Consider the following 27,091-nt stretch of genomic DNA (forward strand, 5'->3'; position numbering starts at 1 on the left):
GCTTCTGCCACGTGCTTAACTTCTATAGAATAGCAGCCAAGAGTGCTCAACTCATTAGTAAACACAAAGATAAAGAACTGGGTAAAATATTCTCCCGTGGCCCATCCATTCTTAAATGGATAATTGTTTGCAGTTTGTTATATCCAGCAACCTGAATATTCGGATTCCTATTCAAGCTAATGTTCTCCAACAACGTCGAGAAGATGAAATCCTTCATAGTGATGTCTCAAGAAAGAGAATGATATGCTTAAGATCAGATTATCCAGAGGCGGCAGAAAAGCCATTCCTACCTATAGAATTGTCCTTATAGACTCCAGGAAAAAGCGAGATGGAGCCTATTTGGATCTTCTGGGAACCTATAATTCTTTAAGCAAAGACGTTACACTAGACAAAGAAAAATACGACACCTACATATCAAGAGGTGCTCAACCAACAGACATAGTAAAGAAACTATACGAAAGAATAAACAAAGGTGAATAAGGAGGATCTAAATGGCTACGTTGCCGATTTCCAATTCAAGAGAGACGGTGTTCCAGAGATAAGATCTGGATACACAGTAACAATATCCGAAAAAATAACGGAAGGTAAAAAGACCAGAATACAGAAGTTCCAGGGAATAGTCATCAGCGTACACCACAAAAGAAAAACCACACACAACATCCTAATGAGAAAAAAGCTAGATGAGTGCTGGATAGAAAAAAGATTCTTCCTACACTCTCCCCTTGTGGAGGAAATAAAAGTTGATGCTAAAGGAAGAGCAAGAAGAAACAATCTCTACTACCTGAGAAACTACAGAGGACTTACCGAAAGACTCCGAAGACTTAAGAAACACAGTTCACGATAGTGAACCTCAATGAAGTTCACCATACTAACTGCATTCCCAGATTCCTTCACTTCCTATTTCTCCTCCTCAATAATCAAACAAGCCCAAAACAAGAATCTCGTCAACATAGAGCTCATTAACTTTCGACGAGAAAAAGGACACAAAATAGACGATTATGCCTACGGTGGAAAAACTGGAATGGTTCTAAAAATAGAACCAATAGTGGAATGTCTAAAGACAAATAACCTACTCAACCATAGCATAATACTTCTTTCTCCTTCTGGAAAACCGCTCACACAGCAAATGGCAAGAGATCTTGCCAAACAAGAACATATAGTGATGCTCTGTGGCCACTATGAAGGAATAGATGCTAGGATACAGAAATACGTAACACACGAAGTGTCTATAGGGGACTATCTGTTAACTTCTGGAGAACTAGCCGCAATGGTAATTCTTGACTGCGTAACAAGACTTATTCCCGGAGTAATAAATCAACAGTCTCTTGAAACAGAATCCTTCGACGAATATCTTCTAGACTATCCCGTATACACTAGACCCCCGTCCTTTGAAGGGCAAGATGTTCCAGAAATCTACCTAAGCGGTAACCACGGTGAAATAGAAAAATTCAGAAAGCAAGAGCAGGAAAGAATCACCAAAGAAAGACGTCCCGATCTCTGGAAGAAATACCTAAAATACAAGGAAACAAACACAAAAACAGAGTAACAATTCTCCTTGCCAATATAACAAAGTTAAAAATAATTGACATAATAGTAAGTTGAGATAGGGCGGGTGTTGATTGCTGGTCCAGTCATTGGACTAGAGGAAAGTCCTTACTTCCACAGACCTGAGAAGGCTGTAGTGATGATGCGGACACATAAAAAATAAAGTCCGACATTCCCCGAAAGGGGGGTGATGACGAGGTCAAGAATAAAGGAAACTAATACCTTGATCTCCTAAAGTGCCACAGAGACGAGCTGCTTGGAAACATGCAGGTGAAACGCGGTAAACTCCTTCAGGAAGAAACCTAAATTAAGGTAAGGGAACTTCCCCGAAAGAAATGAATGGAGGGGCGGAATGATCCACTAAAGGGAGCATTAGATTAATTATCAACCCTAGACAGAATAAGGCTTACTAAGCCCTATCTCTTTTTTTAATCGGATTCCGAAACGACTCTAGCCTTTGGCCTCAATCGCTTAAGAATTCCCAATTTTTTCATAATCATGAATAAAGCTGTTGTGGTGAACACTACCGCAGAACCCACCATTGCAGAACGGTCAGTAGAACTTCCTTGCGAATCAGATAGAGAATTATCCCTATTCGTTCCCGTTACATCAAGGGTGTAAATTTTCTGGAAAGGTGGACGTTTCTTTGATGTTGAAGAGTGTTCGCCCTGACTCAGGCTCATGTTGGTTCTCGAGGTTTTGTGATTGTTGTCCAACCTAACTAAAACCTGCATTTGATTCTTGTTCTCTTCCAAAACGTGGTACTGATAATCGGATTTTGTTAGGTTGAAAGACTTAGCATATTCGCTCAGTTCGAAAAAGATCCGAAATGTGATTGTATTTTGTCGGGAGAATAAGTTTGGGTATCAGGTGATTTTCCTGTGCCTTCTTAATTCGAATATCATATCCGTAGAAATTCCATCTCTTTCGAGACCTAATTCCATGAGACTTAATCGGATTCCTGGAAGAAAGATATATCTGGGATGTGGTGTTCCATTCGCCAGTGCTAATCTTCTCCTGGGCAAACAGGTTGTCCCAAAAATACTGTGAGGTAATTTCCTTTCTCTTATCCTTCAATTTGTCCATAGCATCAGGAATATCTTCGGCCACGAATTTCTCCCCAGACAAATCCGGAAGAGTCTGCATGTTGTATATGTCAACTCTGTGGGTCTTATCATTGAAATGGTAGGTAATGTGAGCTGTTCCAGTATCATCGTCCACCTCTCCGGTAATTTTCAAATGTTTAAGTAAATCCACATTGGCAGAAGTTTTCTGAGTTCCGCCTTCAGAGGAGAATACGAATCTGGAAGCCAATTTCTTGGGATCCATAAGCTCAGTTGGAAACATATCCTCTATTCCCGTTTTGTCAAAGGTCAAAGACTCAAATAACTTGCTTGAAACCTTCATGGCATCCAGATTCAGCCTGTAATAGTATCGAGAATAATTCTGGTTGGAATTGGCCAGAACAACATTCTCTAGACCTCTCTTAACCTTTACCGAAAAAGTGAAGTCCGAAAACATTTGGTGTTCGGACTGAACCGGAATCCTAACCCTATCTTCCAGCACATCCTTAAGTGTAAAGTAGTGCCTCTTAATGGAACCCAACTGTCTGAAGGAAATGTCAAAGTCCAGCATTGAAGACACCTTAAGAAAGTCCATGAGTTTGTGATTAGACACCGTGACATCATTCATATCCAACTCCTCAACCACTTTAGAGTTTTTATTCAGGGAGATCCTTAAATGATCCCCCTCAAGCTCCACCAAAAACACATCATCATAATCCACAAATCATGAGCCGCCATGTGTTCCTTCCTTTAGTAAATTCTCACTTTTCTTCTCGGTGGAAGAATAGTTACCCAATACGTAGTGATAGTATTGATTATCTCAACCGCCCTTCTTGGTGTGTTTATAGGCCACATAGGGAGTGTTCCACATTACTGAGGAAGTATGCTTAAAAGGAGACACGTCAGTCATTCCTATGTTGTCACAATGTCCATCGTATCCCTCAGAATCTACATCAGCACCACTCACATATGGTGTTATTCACCCAGAATAACAGTTGTTAACGTGAGGAACGCTGGATTTAAATGTCTTTAGGTTAAGGTGATTGTTCTTTAACTTACCAAAATTGATCTTCTGGAAATGATTGGCATCTGTATATCCGTTGAAATAGAAAGCATATCATGGTATGATTCCGTTTCGGCTGAAGTTGTATTCCAGCCTTATGTCATTGTCCACGTGGGTAAAAAGGGACTGAGGTTTATCGGTATTAAACCTAAGAATATCCTTAAGAGAATCAAATCCCTTATGGTTTTTGCTTCAGTCAACGAAACCGTCTATTGCATGATGGCCATCTCTATACTTATTGCCCCTAAAAGTTCTATTCCCAGAATACTTTAATCGCTGAAACAATATCTCATTTACCTTATCCTTGTCTATCTTTTGCTTGTTATCAAATATGAGAATTTTGTCATCGAAGGAATACTCCTCATCATAGGTATAGTAGTAATGCTCTCGATAGTACTGGTGAAAAACATATAGGCTAGAAGGCACAACCAAAGTTTGGGTTCCGGATGATACTGCCCCCAACGAACCCGAAATCCCGCTCAACAGTCCAACCAGATCAGAAACAGACACGATCAATACATCCCATTATTTAGTGGGATGTATAGAAAAAGTAGTAATCTACCGCCTGTTGTACTTATTCTGTAGCTCCAGTATTCCCATACCTTCCGAGAAATCCCGAAGAGAGGCAAATATATCAGGGTACATCCCCTCAAGAATTCTTCTGGATTCTACATTCATTTCTTCCATAACATAGTCGGATATGCATTTGGCCCTTTCTCGTGGCCCAATCCCTATTCTCAATGTACAGAAATCCTGACCACCAAGCTTAAATATCAAATTCCTCAACCCATTATGCCCGCCGTGACTTCTATTTATGCCAAACCGAAAGGTTCCCTCCGGAAGATACAAATCATCACATATCACCAATATGTCATCATTCTTAAGCACACACTTCCTCCTGACAGCCTCTATGCACTCCCCCGAAAGATTCATGTATGTTAAGGGCTTACAGAACATCACATTATCCCTTAGAAGCAGCATTCCCTGCAACGATTTTCCCCAGTTAACGTCCCCCAAAAACGCATCCAGGATCATGAATCCTACGTTATGTCTGGTTCTACAAAACTTTTTTCCGGGATTACCTAAACCGGCAATTAGCCTCATATTTTGTACCACCATTCCGAGAGATCAAGATCTCTATTCAATGTGGCCAACTCAAGAAATTTAAGTACCCTATCCTTATGCCCGTAGAGTCTATTTCTGCATTTGGTGCTAAGCTCCTCCAAATGGTCATAGATATTATCCAAATCCCCATATGTCCTAAGAAGGGCCGAAGCAGTGGTGTCTCCCAACCCATCAACTCCAGGATAATTATCAGATTTATCCCCAGCCAAAGCCTTAAGATATGGTATCTGGTGTGGTTGTAGGCCCCTTACTAGCGAAGAAAAATTATCCATATCAACATCCTCATATCCCCCCTTAGCCTTGGACAGTGATACGGTGGTTATGTCATTCACCAATTGAAGAAGATCTTTATCAGACGAGAATATATAGGTATATATTGACTTCTGATTAAATCCCTTTGCCAGAGAGGCAATTACATCATCAGCCTCATATCCATTCGGAGCATCAATCATTACAAAGCCCTTCTTATCAAATATCTCCCTTATCCTGGGAATTCCCTCCTTAAGTAGTGGAGGCATTGAAGGCCTATTTGCCTTATAGTCATCGAACAGTTGAGCCCTTATTGTAGGTTTCCCACTGTCGAAGGCAACTACAAAATATATCCTATCGTATCCAACAAACCTATCCTTAATGGCATCCAACGACCTATTCATTGCCGCAATAGTAATGTTAAAGTTCCCGCCTCACCTATTCCTTTGGGTGGCGTAAAAGATCCTATACATGAAGGCATTGCCATCTATAATGACCGCCAGATCGTTGTTCGCCTCCATAATAAAACTAATATAAACCCCCTAAAGTCAACCCGCCAAAAGGGCCTCCTTTAGGAAATAACCTTAATTTTCAAAATCCTATAATAATCATCACTATTCCTTGTAATGATTGCTATAATTGGTGGATTTTCCTTGAGTTTCGACATCCATTCCTCCAGAGTAAACACATCATCACCAGAAAAAAGCAACCTAGGAGTAATATAAAAACCATCGGACAATCTTATGAAAAGAAAAGGCTGATGCCTATAGTTCGATGACTCATAAACCTCTGAAACAAACCCAATAAATTGATCCTCCGGTCCTATTTCTCCCTCAACCAAATGTATTCTCTTTAATTGTGGATGCTTCTCAAAAACATTACCCCTAATTCTCCTAACTGTATTAGATAACCCCAGAAGCTCCCTCTTATATTCCGCATAGGTCTTGAAATCCTCCGCAGAACACTCCACATTAGTAACATCCAAATCAAATATAGCCCTGTTCTTCTCATCAACATACATACTGTTGTCCCATATAACCTCCAAATTCCTGTCGAAGAACACTTCCGACTCCCGAGGCCCAAATAATCAATTGAAGAATCCAGCCCTTATGAGAATCCTCATATCATCCATAGAAACACCACATCTCATACACTCCCTTATAGCCCCCAAAGCATCCCCTTCTCTTCCGGGTATTGCATCATACTGCTCCCGGGAAATATCCAACCCATGTATCTGGGAAATGGGCATATAAACTTTTCTATCTACCACTCTGAACCTATCGTACTCCGAAAATCCATAGGAGGGAAAACAAACCATAAAGCCCATGGACTCCAATTCACAGAAGCATTTAGGATTATTAGAATGAACAAGCACCTCCGGATAGAAAATCTCAGGATAATGTGTCTTAAGCCATGCACACCTATAGGACACAAGTGCATAAGCAACAGCATGCGATTTATTAAATCCATATTTAGCAAACCTAATAATAGAATCTCATACCTCCTGAACCCTCTTCTCGTCAAACCGTTCTAGAGATTTCTCCCTAAACCAATTCCTCAACTCCTCGATAGCTTCAGGATTAGATATTGACCTCCTGAAATTATCGGCTTCCCCCAGAGTACATCCAGTTGTTTCAACAACCAAAGCCATCAATTGTTCCTGATACACAAGTAATCCATATGTCTCCTCAAGAGCATCTTCCACCCCATGATTCTTGGTCGTCTTTCGTGCCAAAAGAACCGAAATCTGATCCGAAGCCCCAGGTCTATAAATGCTAGATATCAACGCCAGATCCATTATGGACTCTGGCCTAAACTTATGTATCAACTGATTTATCTTCTCCCCCTCAAACTGAAAAACAAACGCATTAAACCCTTTAATTAGAGTTTCATACACCCTCGCATCATCCAATTCCACCTCAGATCAATCAAAACCACCACGAATTCTCCTAACTTCTCTCTCCATATTCCCAAGCATATGAAGATACTGAGAGGAAAGAAAATCAAACTTCACAAACCCCATCTTCCCCATATCACCCGCATCCCACTGTGCCACAAGAACCAAAGGGCCCCTAACTACAGGAACCCAATCTCCAATTCTCACACTAGAAATAATCACTCCCGAAACATGAACCAAATATCCATGCGGAAAATTCTGTAACCTAACAATATGCTTAGCTATATCAGGAAAATTCCTAACCAACTTCGACTTCTCCAACTCTTCTTTCGTCACCACATCATCATTCCTAAACTCCTTAAGATAAAAATCAATCTCTCTCTCTGAAATGTCAAAGGCCCTACCAATATCCCTAATGGCAACCTTCACCCTAAACTGCTTAATCACTGAAACAAAAGAAACATAATCCTCTCCATACTTATCCCTGAGATATCCCACCAACTCCTCTCGCCTCTTGCTGTCAACATCTATGTCCACATCAGGCATAGTGGTCCTGGTATCATTCAGAAACCTCTCGAAATATAGTCCATACTTTATGGGATCCACCTCCGTAATCCCCATCAAATAAGCCACCAAAGACCCACATACGGACCCCCTACCAGGCCCTATGCTTATCCCTTGACTTCTTGCTCATTCAATAGCATCCCTCACCACCAAAAAATAATCACACAAACCATTCTTCCCAATAACTTCCAACTCTCTCCTTCATCTCTCCACATATACCTCCCTATCCACCTGAATCTTCTCCATTGCCCCCACAAGAATCTTCTCCATCTCTCCTGAGGCATCATTAAAGAATCCCAAGGTTCTCTCTTCGTTAACAATGTCATACCTCTCGCACTCCTCCAATATCTTGAATATATTCTTGATCTGGCACGAATCCTCAATCAAATGCCTAGGCTCCATTTCCAGATAGTCATGTATAAACTGCTCATGAAATATGAGCGAATCCGTCAAAGGTATCTTCTGCTCTATAGCCTTGAGTACACAAAAGAACTCATAATCACTTGCCTTAACAAACTTATTCTCCCTAACATACACCCCATTATCCTCCTCCACATTGGCCACATACTTCTCGTCCTCAGGAAAGAAATCATCCCCTTCAAGATGAATAAAACAAAGATCACTCCTATCAACTTGCTCAGGATCACAACACCCAACCAACTTCAACAACTCCCCATAACCTCTTCTGTTCTTGGCCAGAAATAGAAGTGATGAAGTCCTATAGTTAATCTGTACCCCAAAAACAGGAATTAGATTGTGTTTGGTTGCCTCTCTGTAGAACTCAAGCCAGTTTCTGGAGGTCTGAAAATCCGAAATCACAACATGGCTATGTCCATTCTTAACAGCATGTGCAACAAGATCTTCTACTGTTATTGAAGATTGAAAGATAGATCTGTTGGTCCTGTTTAATAATGATGGAGGAGGCAAAATAATCTATTTCTTATAGGAGGGTAGAAACATCACATTCTTTATGGACTTCTGACCAGTAAACAACATCACCAACCTATCTATTCCTATCCCAATGCCACCCGTAGGAGGAAGACCATACTGCATGGCAAACAAATAACTTTCGTCTATGTCAAAGGCCTCCTTATTTCCATTCTGTCTCTCTAAAACCTGCTGTTCAAACCTTTTTCTCTGTTCATCCGGATCATTCAGCTCGGAAAATCCGTTAGAAAATTCCATTCCCCCTATGTAAAGCTCGTATCTAGATACCTCATCTGGTACATCCGACAAGGATTTGGCCAGAGGAGATACATCCCTATGAAATCCATATACAAAAGTAGGCTGAATCAACTCCGGAACCACCAACTTATCAAACAGCTTCTGGAATATATAACCTATGCTTCTCTCCCAGGGAGCAATTTCCACATCGAATTTATCTGCCACATCCAAAGCCTCTTCTAATTTACTGATTCGGAAAAAATTCACCCCTGTTTTGCCTTTCACAAGATCATCCATTCTTTCTTTCCTAAAAGCATTCTCCAAATCAATCTCATATCCATTCATCATCACAACTCCCTTCTTCAACACCTTCTTATGAAGCTCCTTAATGAGATTTTCAGTCAACTTCATTGCGTCATCATTATCGTTGTTTATCGTATAGATTTCCAAAGTGGTGAATTCTGGATTATGGGTGGAATCCATACCTTCATTCCTAAACACCTTCCCCAACTCAAACACCTTAGGAAACCCTGCAATTATGGCCTTCTTTAGAGCCAACTCAGGAGCTATCCTAAGGAAAAAATCAGTCTTTAAAGACTCAAAGTGAGTCACGAACGGAACTGCATTGGCTCCTCCATACGTGGTCTCAAGTATTGGAGTCTCTATCTCTATGTACCCCTTCTCATGCAGATAGTTTCTGATGTAATGAATAACTGTAGACCTAGTCTGTATAGTGTCATATAGCTCCTTATCCACCAGCAGCCTACCAACCCTATTCTTTACCAACTGCTCCTCATCCTTCATTCCATAATAGGAAGAAAAGAAGGGATTTAAACACTTAGATACTATGGATAAATATTCAACCCTTAGAGTAAGTTCGCCCTTCTGGGTTTTGAAGAGTTTCCCTCTAACTGCTACCCAATCTCCTGTATCTAGATTTTCAAACTGAAACAATGAATCTTCATTCAACTTATCTAACTTAATATAGGCCTGTAACTTGCTTCAACCATATCTCAGATCCAGAAAAGGCTGCCTAATGGAAACAACCCTACCCGCCAAAACAAACTCCTTGTTTTGGTTATCTTCTATAAATTGATCCTCCTTCTCTTTATATGAATAAACAATATCGTCTATAGTGTCGGTACAACACCATTCAGAACTAATGGGTCAGGAATAAGGATCAAAACCCCTACTCCGCAAATTATGAAGCTTCTGCCTCCGCGCAGATTCCTGCTCGTTCATTCCCTTGGTTTATTTTATTTTTCTTCTCCAAAAATTTGTAAAAGATTTTCAAAAACTATAATATTTTGAGATTTATTAAAAGCCTCATTTATTTCTGCATCAGAAGGTCTGTCAGTTCTGGAAGCATTGTATTTCATTTGCTCAATGCTTGCCCCCCACCAAAAATAATCCCCTATAAATAATTCATTCAATTCCTTTTCCATATCCGGATCACCCTTAACAACCTCGTTAAATAAATCCGCCGACTTCTGTGACTGAAAAAGCATAAGCACAGTCCTATCGGTAGTAATCAACTTATTCCCAGGAAAGAAAGCATCATTCCGAAACATAACCTCCGCCAATTTAGGAGTCATCCTATTATCCTCCTTAAGGTTCTGATACATCTTCATGTGATCAATTGACTTCTTGTCATCTCTATTTATCTTCACGGTGTTATAGAGCACCTTCAATTCCACCTCCTTAGGAAATCTAAGATCCCTATGTGTTTCCTCCACACGCTCTTCAATCTTCTTCACAACTTCTTCTTTCTTTATTTCCTGGATGTACGGTCTTTCTGGTCTAACTCCAACCGCATCAAGAAGCCTAAACAAAACCATCTTTGCCCAGTCACCCTTAGAAACAGATAATCCAAAAGACTGAATTGAACTGAATAACACCTCACAAAGCCCCATGTATGGAATATCAAACTCCATCAGTCTACGAACCTCTCCAGGAAGAAGCCGACTCAACAGGCTTTCATCTCCAGTAATAGAGTAAGTATGCATCTCCATCATGATATCTAGCAGCGACTGGAAATAATGCAGCATGTGAATGTTTTGCACAACAACCCTATCCACCATTTTCAATAGCTTCCCTACATCTCCATGCCCCAATAATTCCAAGAATCTCAAATGATCCTCCTTATTAGTAAGCGCAAAGAGATGCTCTATGTTCTCAATAGAGATACTTTTCTGATCCGTCATAAGAAATAACTGCTCCATAAGGGTCACACACTCTCTCGCCACACCCTTAGAAAGAGTAATCAACATGTTCCGAGCATCTAAGTCCAACTCTCTTTTCTCTCCTGTGGCTACCCTATCAACAACTCTCTCCATCTCCTCGGTACTCAGCAGTGAAAAGTTATATTTCTGACACCTCGAAAGAATGGTGCTTGGTATTCTGTGAATGCTTGTTGTGAGAAATATAAAGATGACGCTGTCATAAGGCTCTTCTATAGTCCTAAGGAATGCATTTCAGGCAGGATTACTAAGGTTATGGCATTCATCTATTAAATAAACCTTCTTGTTAAGGTCTAAAGGCATATACTGACTGTTCTGTATTATTTCCCTCACATTATCTACTCCGCTGTTGGAGGCGGAATCGATCTCTATGATGTCCATGGTTTTGGACTCGTTTATCAATTTACAATTCTTACATTCGTTACAAACGTCCCCCAATTCACTAAACCTTTCGCAATTCCACATCTTGGCAAATATCCTTGCCATGGATGTTTTTCCTGTCCCGTGGGCCCCATAGAACAGGAAAGACTGTATTAGCTTATCCTGGTTAAGAACATTTGCCAGAAGGACCTTAACAAGATCCTGTCCTATTACTTCTGAAAAGGATAGGGGTCTATATTTGTTGTAGAGATTAACCTTCGACACCCGCAATATACTTAAACCCTTCCCTAATAATAAATGGATCTATTTTCTTCATTATCTTGTGCTCTTCATCAAACTCCATGATAACAGCACATAGTTGTTTAGCTCCGCGTTGCACATCCATAATGAACTTGTAATCAGGATTCATAAACTTCTCAATTATTGAATCACGTTTAGCCCCTATTACACCGTGAGCTGGACCTGTCATCCCCACGTCACATACGAAGGCAGTGCCTTCATTTGTTATGCATGCATCATTGGTTGGAACATGAGTATGTGTGCCAACAATAGCATCCACCTTTCCATTAAAGGCTCACATGAATGCATACTTTTCCGAGGTAGTCTCGGCGTGAAAATCAACTATATGAAGATCGGGCTTATCTATGGTATCCAAAAGATGTTTCATGGCTCTAAATGCATTACTCTGCATGTCACGAAACAAAACGCTATTACCTAACAAATTAGTTATCCTGACTTTTACCCCCTTCACTTCCATCTCCATAGTACCCCTTCCCTGATTTGACCTTTCAAATTGTTCTTTTATGTTCATGGGTCTAATAATGTTGGGTTGTTCTAATATGAATTCCGTATCAGGTTTAGCTCAAGTGTGATTCCCCATGGTGATAACATCAACGCCCACCTCCATCAACTGGTAATATATCTTGTCGGTTATGCCCTTGCCATGAGCGGCGTTCTCTCCATTGGCAATAACTAAATCTATTTCATTTTCTTGCACTATCTTCCGTAGATGCTGGGAAACCATAAAACGCCCAGGGGACCCAAATATGTCCCCTATAAAAAGGATCTTCATTATTCTTAAAGCGGCTTATCAATAACACACTTTATCTTGGCATCTATCCTTGAGAACTTACGAAAGTGTTCCTTATCGTGAATGGACAACTCCACGAACTTAACGTAGTCTCCATGCTTGCATCCGGCCAGGTTCTTTCGATGTACGAAGTGGGAAGACTTCTTATACTCCCTAGGATTAATCTTTTGTGTAATGTATCCGTTGCCGGTCACTGAATCTATCTCCAAGTATCCTTCCCCCTCAACTCCGCTTTCGGGATAATCAAGATAATCTATGTAATATTTATTTCATTGATTTCTACCTATCAGACATGCGGCAGTAAGCTCTTCCAAGGCCTTCATAAACACATCCTCTCCTATGTATGCTCTATCGGAACCAAGGTCATTAAAGACTTTGATCATCAAAACCTTAAGGGGAATCTTTTTGGGGTCCTTAATTAGGACTTTAAGAATGGATTCCTTGAGTCTGGAGAAATTATCGTCTTGAACAACCACCGTACCCAATCAAATGCGATCCTACATTTCCAATTTAGGTTTTGGAAGTACTTTCTTGATCTTAGCGTCCTTTAGAACAAACTTTTTAGGTTTAGTGTTGTTCAATTCAACAAAGCTAACATAGTCCCCTCACTGGGCAGAATTTATATTCTTCTTGTGCACAAAGTAAGATGGCTTTTTATATTCCCTGTAATTCCTCTTTATTGTTATATATCCGTGTCCTGTAAGAACGTCCACTTCAAGGAATCCTTGCTGTTCCTCTCCGATTTCCTCATAATCTAGATAATCAAGATAATACTTGTTGTATTTGGTTTTTCCCACTCAGCACTTATCAGTTAATTCCTTAAGAGCCTCCAAAAATTCCTTCTGACTTATGTATACGGAAGTACCGTTATTCCTCTGCAGCTCTTCAAAAACACAGTGCATCAAAAAGTTCAAGGTCATAGGGCGTTGATCGCTCTCCAAAACCTTTATGACGTAATTCTGCAGCTCTTCTTTTAACTTTGGATCCAAAGGTACAGGCTAAAGGGGAAAAGGTTATTCTTCAATTTTTGCGTCAACAACTTCTGCCTCTTCCGAAGAGTCATTGGATTCAGCTCCATCATCTTTAACCAGTTCTTTACTTAGCTGTTTGATAGCATCCATTTGTGCCTTCAATTCATCAATTTTCTCATCTCTAATAAGACCTTTCATGTTGCTGATGATTTGAATTGCATGTTCTCTGTTGTTGTCAGGAATCTCAGGATTATCATGCAACTGCTTCTCAACGATGGAGATTCATGCATTTGCCTCATTTTTAACTTCCGCAGACTCTTTTCATATTTTGTCTTGAGCTTCATTTTCAGCAGCTTCTGCAATAATTCGTTTAATGTCCTCTTCATTCAATCCAGAATTTTGGTTGATTGTGATAGAGTTTGTCTTACCTGTACCTTTATCTTCAGCTTTCACGTGCAGGATACCATTAGCGTCAATCGCGAAAGTAACAGCAATTTGAGGAACACCCTTAGGAGCAGGTTGAATGCCGTCAAGTGTAAAGATACCAAGAGACTTGTTTTGTCTAGCCTCCGCTCTTTCTCCTTGAACCACGTGAATGTCAACGGAAGGTTGGTTATCTGTTGCAGTGGAAAACACCTGAGTTTTTTCAGCAGGAATAGTTGTATTTCTTGCAATCAAAGGAGTTGCAATACCGCCCACAGTTTCAATACTCAATGTAAGAGGAGTAACGTCAAGCAGAAGGATATCTTTAATGTCTCCAGCAAGGATAGCGCCCTGAACAGAAGCACCTAGAGCCACAACTTCATCTGGGTTGATAGAAAGGTTAGGATTTTTGCCAGATAGATCCTTAACAAGTTTTTGAACTGCAGGCATTTTTGTAGAACCACCAACCAAAAGAATTTGATCAATATCTTTGGCCTCCAGTTTGGCTTCTTTAAGTGCATCAAGGAAGGGTTGTCTTGTCTTTTCAAGAAGATGTTTTGTCAGGGATTCAAACTCAACTCTTGTAAGGGTTTTTTCAACGTTAAGAGGAGTACCACCAACCATGGAAATAAATGGAAGAAGAATTTGAGACTGAGTCACTGAGGAAAGTTCAATCTTTGCCTTCTCAGCAGCATCCTTAACCCTTTGTAGTGCAAGATTATCAGAGTAAAGATCAACTCCATGCTCTCTTTGAACCTCCTTAACAAGCCAGTCAATAATAACTTGGTCCCAATCATCACCACCAAGATGATTGTCACCGGAAGTAGAAAGAACTTCGAAAGTACCGTCCGCCATATCAAGAACCGATACATCAAATGTACCACCACCAAGGTCGTAAACGATAATCTTTTGTTCTTTGTCTGCGTGATTTAGACCGTAAGCCAAAGCAGCAGCTGTAGGTTCGTTAACTATTCGAACAACATCAAGTCCGGCGATTGTACCGGCGTTTTTGGTAGCTTGTCTTTCAGAATCGTTAAAGTAAGCAGGAACAGTCACAACTGCTTTGGAAACAGCTTGACCCAGTCTATCTTCAGCATACTTTTTGATGTATTTAAGAATGTAAGCAGAGATCTCCTCAGGAGTAAATTCTTTACCTATTGCAGAGACTTTTTTGTCAGTACCCATCAATCTTTTGATGGAAACAATTGTGTTTGGGTTAGTAACCATTTGTCGTTTAGCACTATCACCGACGATGATTTCACTCCCTTTGAAGGAAACAACCGAAGGAACCGTTCTTTTACCGTCAGGCGTCTCAAGAATCTTAGGCGCTCCGTTTTCAACAACAGAAACACAAGAGTTAGTTGTACCCAAATCGATACCGATTATTACCTCTTTTGCCATAGTCGTAAATTTTACTTTACAAATTATAAATTACATTTGGAAATTTGCAACGACGAAAGTCAAAAAAATTGGGAATCACAAAAAATGCGCAAAATTACAATATCGATAAGCACAAAATACCAAAATTATCCAATTTTGAAGTATCTAAGGATACTCCAACCGACCTGAACAAAGGTATTTTCCATCAAAATGATAAGAACCAAAAATGTAACGGTCAATAAAAAAAGAACCAACATCAATTATCGTCTTCAGGAAGGCGATCAATTGGAGTTATACGGCACTAAAGACAGTTCCCCATCCATAAATCTAGACAAGCTTCATCCCTTAGATGTAGTCTATGAAGATGAAGCAGTGATAATAGTGAATAAGCCTGTTGGGATTACTGTTCAAGCCGACAAATATAACTCATTCCTAAACATGAACAATCAGTTGCTAAAACACATGAATTGGAAAGAGAAGAACCGAAAAAATCTATGAAAACCAGTATTTGTCCATAGACTAGACCGAAACACGTCCGGTCTACTAATTGGTGCCAAAACCTACCAAGCATATGTAGAGTTGTCGAAAGCTATGAAAGAAGGAAAAGTAGACAAATACTATGAAGCTCTGGTGAATGGGATGGTGCCCTTCAAGAAAAGAATGGTAAAGGACTATCTTCTGAAAGATAGTGCGAACAATAAAGTGAAGTCCGTAAATGCAGGAACTCCTGGTTCCAAAGAAGCAATTAGTGAAATTAGACTAATAAGACATTTCCCTAACAGCAAAGAAACCCTTCTAGAAATTAAATTAATAACCGGCAGAACCCACCAAATAAGAGTACATCTATCCAATTTGGGTTTTCCCATAAGAGGAGACCAAAAATATTGAAAGGAAAAGGACAAAAAAACCTATCCCCACACTAGGCTTGTAGCCAAAAAGATTGAATTCGGAAAGGATTTAGAGGGAACATCGATTGGGCACCTGGCAGGAAAGGTCTTTAGTCTAAAAAAGACTTAAGTTTTTTATAAAGAGAAGCGATCCATCCTATTTTTATGTCTTTACGAAAATAAAACTTATATTGTTTAAAAGTAAAAGGTTCAGTTATTTCCCTGCTGGATAAGGCAGTAGGAAGAAATTGATGTTCAAATAAATCCAGCTTCTCCTTGGTAAATAAAGCCTTGAATCTTGGGGCTCTTTTTCTCCAAAGGTCTCATTTATATATGAACAATTGTATGGTAGGAATGGTTAATAGGAAGAAAGGAACTATTGGGAAAATGGACAAACATGCCACATAATGGAAACCCTTAACTGAAGTGTGATAGGAAATAACAAAGAGTCAAACAGACAATAGAAAAATAGTTACAAAAGAGAAAAGACAAATCAGATAACAGCATATTAGAGTGAAGGAATCGGCGGTGGCAGCCCCCTGCATATAAACGATAGCCTTACCACCAACTATTATCTCATGGAATATATTAGGGTTAAGAAAAAAGAATATTCTGGTGAAGGAATTGCTATTAATCACAAGAAGACTTTCGTGAGAGTGACCAAATATTCAGGACGTGAAAAAAACTAGGGATAGAAAATAAATTCAAAATACAAGAGCACATCCCTTACGAAAGAGACTCTCGTATTCGTATTTTCTAAGTTTTCTTGAAGCCTTGGCAAGATTAAGGATCTCGGAAGGATGTCTTTTAAACATCTAAAAAATGGGGCGATTAGTGGGATTCGAACCCACGAGTACCTGGACCACAATCAGGAGTGTTAACCACTTCACCATAACCGCCATATAGAGAAAGAATCTCTAGATTGGGATTAAAATAAATTTTATTCTCACGGTATATAATAGTAAGATAATTATGGCTATAAAAGTAGTATTAATCGGTTCCGGGGCGGTTGGTACATCCTTTCTATATTCCGCTATTAATCAAGGATTAGCCTCTGAATATGGTGTAATTGATGTTAACGAAAATGGAAGGGATGGAAACGTTCTTGATCTTGAAGACGCAATAGATTCTGTGCCTATTCAATACAAAATCTATGCGTCAGACTACAGCAATCTTTCTGATGCCGACTATATAGTTATCTCTGCGGGTAGACCACAAAAGCCTGAAGAAACAAGGCTTCAAATGGTTCAAGATAACGTAAAGATCATAAAAGATATTGCTTCAAAAATCAAAGCTTCTGGGTTCAAAGGAATAACTTTCATTTGCGCCAATCCGGTTGATGTCCTTACTTACGCGTACCTTAAAGAAACAGGATTTGAAAAAGCCAAAGTTATAGGTTCTGGTACTGTGCTTGACACAGCTAGATTGAGGCTTGCCATTTCCAAAGATATGGGCGTTTCTACAAGAAGTGTGGAAGGTGCGTATGTCATTGGTGAACATGGGGACTCTTCTGTAACCACCTACTCAAACATTAAAGTGTGCGGACAACACATTTCAACTTTAAAGTCAAGATACACTCAGGATAACTACACAACCGATCTAGAGAAAGTAGTTGCCAGAAAAGCTTATGAAATCATAAACAGAAAAAGAGCTACATTTTACGGTATTGGTGCAGCTATGGCTAAATTACTAAGCGTTGTTATTAGAGACACAAAAGAGATTGTTGTGTGTGGTTCTCTTCTTGAGGGCGAATATGGTCTGAAGGATGTTGTTCTTGGCGTGCCTTGTGTGTTAGGAAAGAATGGGATAGAAAGGGTAATTGAACTTGAACTAAACTCCATGGAAAAAGAAAAACTTGCCAATTCCTACAAAATAGTTTCCGATATTAACGCTCAAGTATAAGCCTTTACTACTTCTGTTCAGAGGAGTTGAATTCATCTGATTTCTCATCTTCTTCATATTCTTTCTTCAATTCAGCTTCCATAGGCCCCTCCAACAGATTTACTTTGGAATAAGTGTCGAGATGGAAGATTGCCTGATTTCAAGCTTTTAAGGCATCATTAAATTGATTTTCAAGCTGAGCCAGATACTTGTTCATCATATTGCACTCTTTCTCGGCCTGCTTGGATTTCTTTTTAAGCTTTTCATATTGATCGATCATAAGAAGAAAAGCACTGCGAACTTCGTGCAATAAGGGTCCCATATTCATTTGGTCTATAAACTCCACTTTCTCGGTAACTCTCCAATCAATATCCGGGGAATATGAAGAGTGAATGAATTGGATCACCGATAACACCAACTGTAAGTGCTCTATAGAAGTGACAATAATATTAAGGTGTTGAAAATTTTGCTCCAGATGATATGGAGAGAGACGAAAGATCTTCTTGGATTCTAGAAATGGGTTGTTGTGATTAAGAACAAGGATTCCCAACTGAGCCTTATTATGAGAGCAATATTCACACAACTGCTTCAGTCATCTTTTAAAAATGTTTTTGTCTGGTTGTTCTTCGGATTGATCAGGAAACATTTCATCGTGTGTGAAATGAGATGGCTTCGAGAACTTACACTCCATAACCACGGAAAATACATGATGATCATGAGCGGGATTTTTGAATCTAACAATAAAATCAGCCCGCCCTCTTGAATTGTTTAAATCTATTTGCGCCTGAGCTTCCCACGCTATATTCTTGTCAAAGTGATAATTACTTAAATCGTTTAAAATGCCATCTACTTCCTTCTCCAATTGTCCTCCCTCATAAATTTCATTTAAATTCTGCCACTTATCCCTTTCAGACTCTCAATAAGAAACATTTTTTCCTTCGAAACATTGACTCCACCTCTCCAGTTCCTTTGTACTCTGATTTAGCTGTTCCTGAAGGGCATCAACTCTGGAGCAATTCTGAAGCTTACGATCTATCTCGCTATAGTCTCCATGTTTGCCTGTAAGAGTGCTGAATTGATCCAGATTTCTTTCCACAGACGTCATAGTCCCATAAGTATTCAACATTCTTTGTGAAGTACTAATGATGTCTTTCATTTGACGTAGATTGAGCCCATAACTCTTCTTCAAATCCACGAAATCATAAAGTTCATCAAGTCCTCCAAATGACTCAATAATCCTCCTTAGTTCTTCATCTTTTTCTTTCTGAACAATTGCTGCCTCAAGAATATTATGAATTGATTGGGGGCTACCGTATTTATCTCTTAGACTTATGAAATCATCAAGAATTCTTTCACCTCCTAGTTGAATGACTTTTTCCTCCAAAGTCTTATTGATGTTCTGGTCTTCATAAACCAATGGCATCAATTCCAGATTCCAAAGTTTCTCAAGCTCATCACGAAAGGAACCCGCGAAATCTTCAAGTCGTAATGATTGTCTATGATTTTTCTTCATGCACCAACATCCAAATACACCGAATGACAAAACAGAAAGAAGATACTGAACTCCTTTTAGAGAAGAAGTCTTGGGAAACATTGGAGACTTAATTTCATAGAAGCCATCTTCCTGATTCAAAGCCACTTCATATCATTTTTCATTCCTGGGCATCTCTCCGTCCACCTTCAAAATCATCCTCTCTGAATCAAGAATGAATTGACCCTCTGAAAGGGGTTGAACCGAGAAGTCGTTGTCTCCTAAAACATTTATCTTTTGTACATTGAACACAAAGGTTTCCTGTCTTTCCGGCTCACGAACCACAATGTATCCAGTATCTATCAGCTGTAGATTTAAGGGTTTCCGAATTCTGATCATTGGACTACTAATAAACTCTTCTGTTAATACCATCAATTATCTCCTCATCGTATAGATCAAGGGAGGTCTCCGAATGGTCTTGTCCATGAACGTTATGAGCCATTCTTTTATCTATTAAATTTTTGGCACCACCCACAAGAACACTAAAAAATCTAATGAAAAATAGGGTCATGAAATGAGCCAGAAGGATAGAGAGACCCAAGTAAACGGAAATCATCCAGAAGAAGGTTAGTCCTGTAATAGACAAAGTAGCCACAAGCCAAATGATGGATATTAATATCTGTCCATATACCCTGTTCTGTATATCTTTAGACAATTTAGAGTATCAAGTTTCAGTTGTGGCGTGATCAAAACTAAAGGACATTACGTTATAAACAATGGACATAAACAGAAAGGAGCAAACAGCAAGGAATGAGGCCGAGGATAAATTCACCCTGCTCAACAAAAGAATGGACACAAATAGCAGTAGGGAAATGGAAGTATTAGACAAGAGCACAAGTAGCTGTCTAAATTTAAATCTGATAAACACATAGACACTTAGAAGAGCATAAGAACATACCACTGGAACAGATATATCCTGAATAAGAAATCTATCACTAAATGCCTTTGTGGGAATGATGATGTTGTTGGATGAGAAGGATGAAGGAGAAGAAAGCGATTTAGCCAAGTATACAAATCCTTCCTTGGATGGAAGCTTAATATATGGAATATTACTGGAAGAAAGATTAGAGGAGGGATCCGTAGAACTGGAGTTAGGAATTAACAGAACATTCTCCCTAAATAGAGAAAAGGAATTTCATCCCATCAATAAAAAAATTATTCCACAGATGGTAAATATAGAAAATACGGAACCAGTGATTGTCAATAGTCCTATCTTGTTTCGACATACCTTGTCGCACATAAACAGGTACCTATCGTTGTAATCTCGCAAACCGTTGAAGTAGCGATTGAAATGGGAAAAGTTTCCGTAAGCCTTCTGTAGTGCCATAAGGCATCCCATCATAGACACGCACAGAAAGGAAAAGATAACAAATAGAGAAAGAACTATTCCAAACTCCCTAAATTTCAGAGGAGCGAAAAAAGCCAAAAAGGTGGAGAATATAAAGGAAGATAAAGATATGTCGGTTGACATAACCATGCCTCTCTTGAATACGGCCCAGACGTTGGACGCATCCAGGAACTCGATGGAAAATATCTTTTTAAGAAAGGAAAGCAAATAATAGCCCAGAAATAGGGAATATAAAATGCCCACAAACACAGCAAATACCCCAACCAAAGACATAGAGGAGCCTAGAGCAAAGAAAGACCCAACAACATTTGCCGCTGTAGCTGCAACGGACATTCCCACGATGGCTCCTGAACCCTTAAAAGTGGTGATAAGGTAAAAAATGATGCCCGTAAGGAATAGGGACGCTACTATGATGGATATCCATTGTTGGTTAACGTATATGCCGAATTCATTGCTGTGCTGGAACTGAAGAATATTTAAAGCCTCCTTAGTCTTATCCTGATTGGAAGAATAAGTAGAAGAAATAGTCTCATACTTGTCTGAGAACATAAAGCTTCGAATGCTATAGTTCTTGACCCAGTCGAAAATATCGTTAAGTCTAAGATTCTTGTTGGTGTCTGGGTCAACGTTTAACTTAATGGCATTCTTGCGGAATGATGATTCAGTTTCGGCGGCGCCGGAAGATAATTTGGTGAGATCGCGAGCTTCATATTCTTTTTCGGCATCTGTTTTTCCATCCTGTCCCTCCTTCTCCAAGTTCAGGGATATCTTTCAATTACCAACTGTTCCTGATGTGACCTTGGTGATGAGGTGAGGCTGAAATACGGATAGATCATGGTTCTGCTGTTTAAATCTGTTGTGGATTTTGTTAAGGTCATCGGTTTTGATGAAAGAACTAGAGGCCAGAACACTATTGACTACCGAAGATCAGTTTGTGGAGGTGTCTGTGGAAGATGTGTCTATGAAAGTTTTTATATAGTTCTTGGCAAAAGTTTTATATTTTTCATCCAGAGACTCAAAGTTATGTTTAGACTGCTGGAGCTTCAGTTTTTGAGTGTCATTTCTATTTGCAGCGTCACCTAAAATGGAACTGATCCCTGTTTGGGTAAGAGCTCCTTCCTGATTGAATACGTAGGTCTGAAGAGAATAATTGGGTTTTAGGGTTAAGAGGCCCTTATCGAGTCAAACGAATCAGTCTTTGCTAACTTCAGCAGAGTCATTGCCATCTATCTTATATTTAGATTCATCCGTGTTGGTGAGAATTTCAACCTCCTTCTTAGGTATGTTCTGTTCAAAGAATCTAAGGGAAATTGTTGGTTTTTTTACATCCTCTCCCTCTAATTTAAGACTATCAAGGTCAATATTCTGCCAAGGAACAAGCGAATGGATCTTAGCGTTGGAATTAGCAGTTTTAACTCCGTTTTCATCGTATTCATATCCGTATCTGTCTATGCTTATTTGATTAGTACGAAAGTTATCTATCCATAATAAATTGGGATTGGTTTGGGGATGATTATCTACGACGTGAAGATAAAATTGCGCATCTGAACTGGAAGAAGTACCAGAACTGACGGAGATATCCTTAAAGTCATATTTTCTAAAGAAACCATTTAGACGGTCTACGTCCTGCGCTATGGCCTGTTTTCTTTGATTTTCATCGGAATAGGAAAAGTTCTTACCGTGTAGATTACTTCCCTCAAATTTAGAAAGGGTAGCTCTAGCAAGATAATTATTCTCGGATGTAGGAGCGAAAGAGGATTTACTGTAAATTAAATAGGAAGAAGCAGCTGCCGAACCTCCCAAGGGTAGGGCCAATCAGTAGAAATTCTTTAGGACAGATGGAAGTGTGGACGACGATAAAAACTTCATTGTTAAAATTTCCCATTCTTTCCTGAGCCCAGGAGGTTAAGAGGGATGTAGATTTAACTTTAGTTATGAATGTAAATTAATTCTGTATTATATTCATAACATATGCAAACATTACGATGAGAGAGGGGCTTTGTCGAATTGTTTTGCTAGACTACAAAGTCTAAATTATGAGTAAATCTAGAGGTGTTTTCGGAATACCTCACTTTATAGCTTGACCGGTCTTGGTGGGATTAATTGCCGGTATATACGGAATCAATAATCTTACAGGAGTTTGTTGCGATTTCTATTCCCAATCAGTCGACGGAAATACTGCCCTAATAGCAAAACTCAACAAATCAAAAGAAACTGATGACAGTTTGGGCGGCCACCAACTCAACAGCTTCGAAAATCACAAAGGATACAAACCAACACCAATGGAAGTGGGATACGAGAGAATATCCATCATAAAAGACTACAGCGTTAAGCTAATGACTCCATGCACATCCGGAACTGGATGGTTTCTAGACTATGTTCTTCCCAAAGACAAACAAAGCTATCCAACTAGATGATTCATTGCCACAAATGCCCATGTCATCTCCAACATGTCTTTCGAAAGCAACCCATATCAGCAAACTCTACCCAAAAAACTTGGTAGTGGGTGTAGAACCGAACGAATGTGGCCCATGCACACTCCTCTCATTCTCTTCAAAGACAATGCTCTAGGAGTAAATGATGATGCCTGGATAAGACAATATGAGCGATATCAAAAAAGCAAAAGCCAAGACTATGCTCCTTTAACCGGAGTTGGAGGTAATGTTTGGTGGAACATTTCCGAATGGTCAGACCTAAGGGGCGACGAAAAATTTCTCTACTATCTGGCTAAATCTCCAAAGTTAATGTATGTTCCCATCAACTACATGGGAAAAGGAATCAATAAATTCAGCGAAATGCCTCTTAGATTCAACTACTACAAGGATTTTGCGGTTCTTGAGATTGAGTTTGAAAGCCCTCAAGAAGCCCAAATGGCCACAAGGAACTTCTATGGAAAATACGATAGAAAAAGTGGAACTCACAAGGACAAGGCACTTAATCTTTTTTCGGATGAAGTGGCTGGTCACTCAACACAGAACCAGGACTACTTCATCGCAGGATATCCGGCAAGTGGAGTAAAAAATACTTCAATAAGTAAAGGTAATTACTCGGGATATTACGGTAGAGCTAGTCGAATGGTTCTTCCGCCTCACAAGGATCTTTGAATCAAAAATAGTAAAGGTCAACCAATTCCAGGAATAGCCAATGTGGGATGACTAGAGAACAATCAAGGATACAGAAACAGCACGAGAACCAATTGAAGAAATAAAGATCTAATGAGTTGAGGATACAACTATGTAATAGACAACAATAGCATGAATCCGGGGGCTTCCGGATCCCTAACAACAGATGACAAGGGGAATGTTCTTGGACTGTACAGAATGCAAGACATAAACAATCAACTGGGATACGTGGAACCCCTTAGATCCAAAGGAATATACAGGAATGGAAAAATAGTGATGCCAGAGTATGACTTGATATCCGGAACAGACGTACAATTCTCTTCCTACAGATCACAACTGGAGAAATATGTTCTTTCTAAAGGTGAAACCACTTCCCTAAGCGAATACAAAAATTGACACTCAACAAAAAAGTAAGTTAAATCCACTAAAGGTATTAACTCCCGCTAACCTAATACTTAACAGAGTTTACGGGATCATTAACCAAATAGAAGAACTGGCGCCTGAATTCAGAAAATATACGGATATCGAACTCAGACACAAAACCGAATCCTATTTCAAGAGAATAGCGCTAGGAGAGAGCATAGATGACCTTCTTCCGGAAGCTCTAGCCACAGTAAGAGAAGCCTGTTACAGAGTTCATGGTCTATTTGCCTACAAAACACAACTTACCAGCGCTCTGATCATATATGAAGGCAACTTTGCCGAGATGAAGACTGGAGAAGGAAAAACCCTTACCATTGCTCTTGCGGCATATATTGGATCCCTAAGCGGTAAAGGACTCCACGTTGTTACGGTCAATGACTATCTAGTTAAAAGAGACTCAGAGTTCTGCAGGAAGATACTGAACTTTCTTGGAGTTACGGTTGGGTTTATCACCTCCAACCTCACTCCCGAGATGAAGAAGAAAATGTATGCTTGCCAGGTTACATACACCACAAATTCAGAGCTGGCCTTCGACTATCTGAGAGACAACATGGTCTACGATGAAAAGGACATTCTCATTCCCTCCCTCAACTTCGCAATCATTGACGAAGGTGATTCAGTTCTTATAGACGAGTCCAGAACTCCATTGATTATTTCTGGCCCGGCGGAAGAAAGTGCCCAATCCTACATAGACGTTGACCAACTAGTAAAGCGACTCAGTCCAGAAGACTATCTGGTAGACCAGGAGACCAAAACAGTATCTCTACTTAACACCGGCATCTTCAAGATAGAACACATGCTAGGAATACCCAAGCTCTATGTCTTCGATAACTCTGCTCTAATCCACAAGATACAGAATGCACTGGTTGCCAACTACCTATTCGAAAATGGAAAGGAGTACATCGTAGGAAAAAACGAAGAGGGAGAGGAAGAAATAATTATCGTCGACTACTATACGGGTAGATTGCTATATGGACAGACATATAACGCAGGACTACACCAAGCAATACAAGCAAAAGAATGGTTGAAGATCAAACCAGAGAACAAGGTTATAGCAAATATAACCTACCAATCCTTCTTCAGGCTATACAAGAAAATTGCAGCTCTATCAGGTACTGCCTTAACCGAGGCCAAGGAATTTTCCGAAACCTACAACATGATAGTTGTGCAAGTACCCACCAACAAACCCATCAAGAGAAAAGATCTGCCCGACGTAATATTTGCCACTAAGGAAAAGAAACTAAAAGGAATAGTTGACGAAATCAAAAGACACTATGTCACAGGACAACCAATTCTTGTGGGTACCTCCTCGGTTTTCGAATCCGAAAAAATATACGAAAGACTTCTACAAAACCACATACCCTGCGAAATACTAAATGCCAAAAACCACGATAAAGAAAGTCTAATCATTGCCAAGGCCGGACGTAAACACGCCGTAACCATAGCAACAAACATCGCAGGTAGGGGTGTAGACATTAAGTTAACCCAAGAGGTAAAAGATCTTGGTGGACTATTTGTGCTAGGGACCGAAAGAAATGAATCCAGAAGAATAGATAATCAGTTGAGGGGTCGTTCCGGAAGACAGGGTGATCCGGGGAAATCCATTTTCTTCATATCACTGGAGGACGACATCTTCAAACGATTCATGGGAGATAAATTCGAAAAGATGTCCAAAAAAATCAAGGAAGAATTTTTCGACAGTAGATTCATCTCCCAGACCCTGAAGGGTCTACAAAAAAAGGTTCAGTCCATCAACTTCGACATGAGGAAAAACTTGGTTGAGTATAGCGAGATACTGTCCAAACAACAGCAACTCCTATACAAGCAAAGACACTATCTTCTGACCAACAAGGACAACCAACAGTTACTCATAAGAATATCAAAGAAGGTGGTTCGACAGCTTATGAAAGACTTCACCGAAAAGAATGAACTAGGAAGGCTAAACGTTGACATGCTTATAGAGTTCCTAAACAAAGAACTATTCTTCCATGAGGTCTTCTCCAAGGATCACTTTAAACAAAGAGATGTAATGGAGATAGAAGAGATCATTACGGATGTAATGTGCGAAGCTCTGGAAAAAAAGAAGAACAAGTATGTCTTTGACCAGTATGACAGATACATCAGGCATATATTTCTAAGATCCATAGATATGGCCTGACAGAACCACCTGGACTTTGTCAGCAAACTAAGAAACAACGTTCACTTTCACTCTCTGGAACAGAAATCACCTCTTAACGTCTTCATAGAGAAGATAGGAGAATCCTTCGAGGAATCTCTGGTAATCTGCGGTAAGGTGATCATACAGAACATCCTAAACATCAAAAATGGAGACATAGGTCCAGAGACACATGAATACCTGAATAAATTAACCTCCATGAGACGTTACTCCAAGGATTCATACAGCTCAAAAACCGGATCACTTCGAAACGAAGAGGAAGTGAAAGACAACGAACTCATCATCGAAAACTCCCATCCGATTTGGGCATAAAAGTAAGAAAAATCCCGGTCTAAATTTTTCGTCCGGGAAATTATTCGGGTTTTCCCCAAGTAGATATGAAGTCGAAATTTAACATGCGGAGCATATTCGCAACGTTAACAAAATGAACCTCAAAGATATCACCATTGCACTAATCAAAAGGATCAAGGAAAACCAGGATCCAAAGGCCAAGAGCGAATTACTTCAACTCTACTACGACGCAAGTTTTAGATGAACCAAAAAAACAATCAAGAACACCATTTACAC

General features: G+C 39.7%; 5 protein-coding genes and 1 non-coding gene across 6 annotated transcripts; 3 read left to right on the forward strand and 3 right to left on the reverse strand.

The window, feature by feature from the left end:
- Positions 1 to 853: 853 nt before the first annotated feature.
- LOC116889706 (tRNA (guanine-N(1)-)-methyltransferase-like) lies at positions 854 to 1,546 on the forward strand. The gene has a single exon (XM_032890588.1). The coding sequence runs from the start codon at positions 854 to 856 to the stop codon at positions 1,544 to 1,546; it is 693 nt and encodes a 230-aa protein (XP_032746479.1).
- Positions 1,547 to 4,772: 3,226 nt separating this feature from the next.
- On the reverse strand, positions 4,773 to 5,450 carry LOC116889707 (5'-3' exonuclease-like). The gene has a single exon (XM_032890589.1). The coding sequence runs from the start codon at positions 5,448 to 5,450 to the stop codon at positions 4,773 to 4,775; it is 678 nt and encodes a 225-aa protein (XP_032746480.1).
- An 8,185-nt stretch (positions 5,451 to 13,635) lies between these two features.
- LOC116889705 (chaperone protein DnaK-like) lies at positions 13,636 to 15,177 on the reverse strand. Its single transcript, XM_032890587.1, is given in 1 exon segment — positions 13,636 to 15,177. A coding segment is annotated over 1 exon segment (1,542 nt).
- A 1,692-nt stretch (positions 15,178 to 16,869) lies between these two features.
- Trnah-gug lies at positions 16,870 to 16,942 on the reverse strand. The gene has a single exon. It is a non-coding gene; the product is annotated as a tRNA-His (tRNA).
- Positions 16,943 to 17,015: 73 nt separating this feature from the next.
- Positions 17,016 to 17,945, forward strand: LOC116889708 (L-lactate dehydrogenase-like). Its single transcript, XM_032890590.1, has one exon. The coding sequence runs from the start codon at positions 17,016 to 17,018 to the stop codon at positions 17,943 to 17,945; it is 930 nt and encodes a 309-aa protein (XP_032746481.1).
- A 6,112-nt stretch (positions 17,946 to 24,057) lies between these two features.
- Positions 24,058 to 26,836, forward strand: LOC116889710 (protein translocase subunit SecA-like). Its single transcript, XM_032890591.1, has 3 exons — positions 24,058 to 24,209; positions 24,388 to 26,439; positions 26,530 to 26,836. Exons 1-3 carry the CDS (start codon positions 24,058 to 24,060, stop codon positions 26,834 to 26,836), a joined length of 2,511 nt encoding a protein of 836 aa, XP_032746482.1.
- The last annotated feature ends 255 nt before the right edge of the window (positions 26,837 to 27,091 follow it).

Source organism: Rattus rattus, unplaced genomic scaffold, assembly GCF_011064425.1.
Source record: "Rattus rattus isolate New Zealand unplaced genomic scaffold, Rrattus_CSIRO_v1 PGA_scaffold_59, whole genome shotgun sequence".
Lineage (NCBI taxonomy): Eukaryota > Metazoa > Chordata > Mammalia > Rodentia > Muridae > Rattus > Rattus rattus.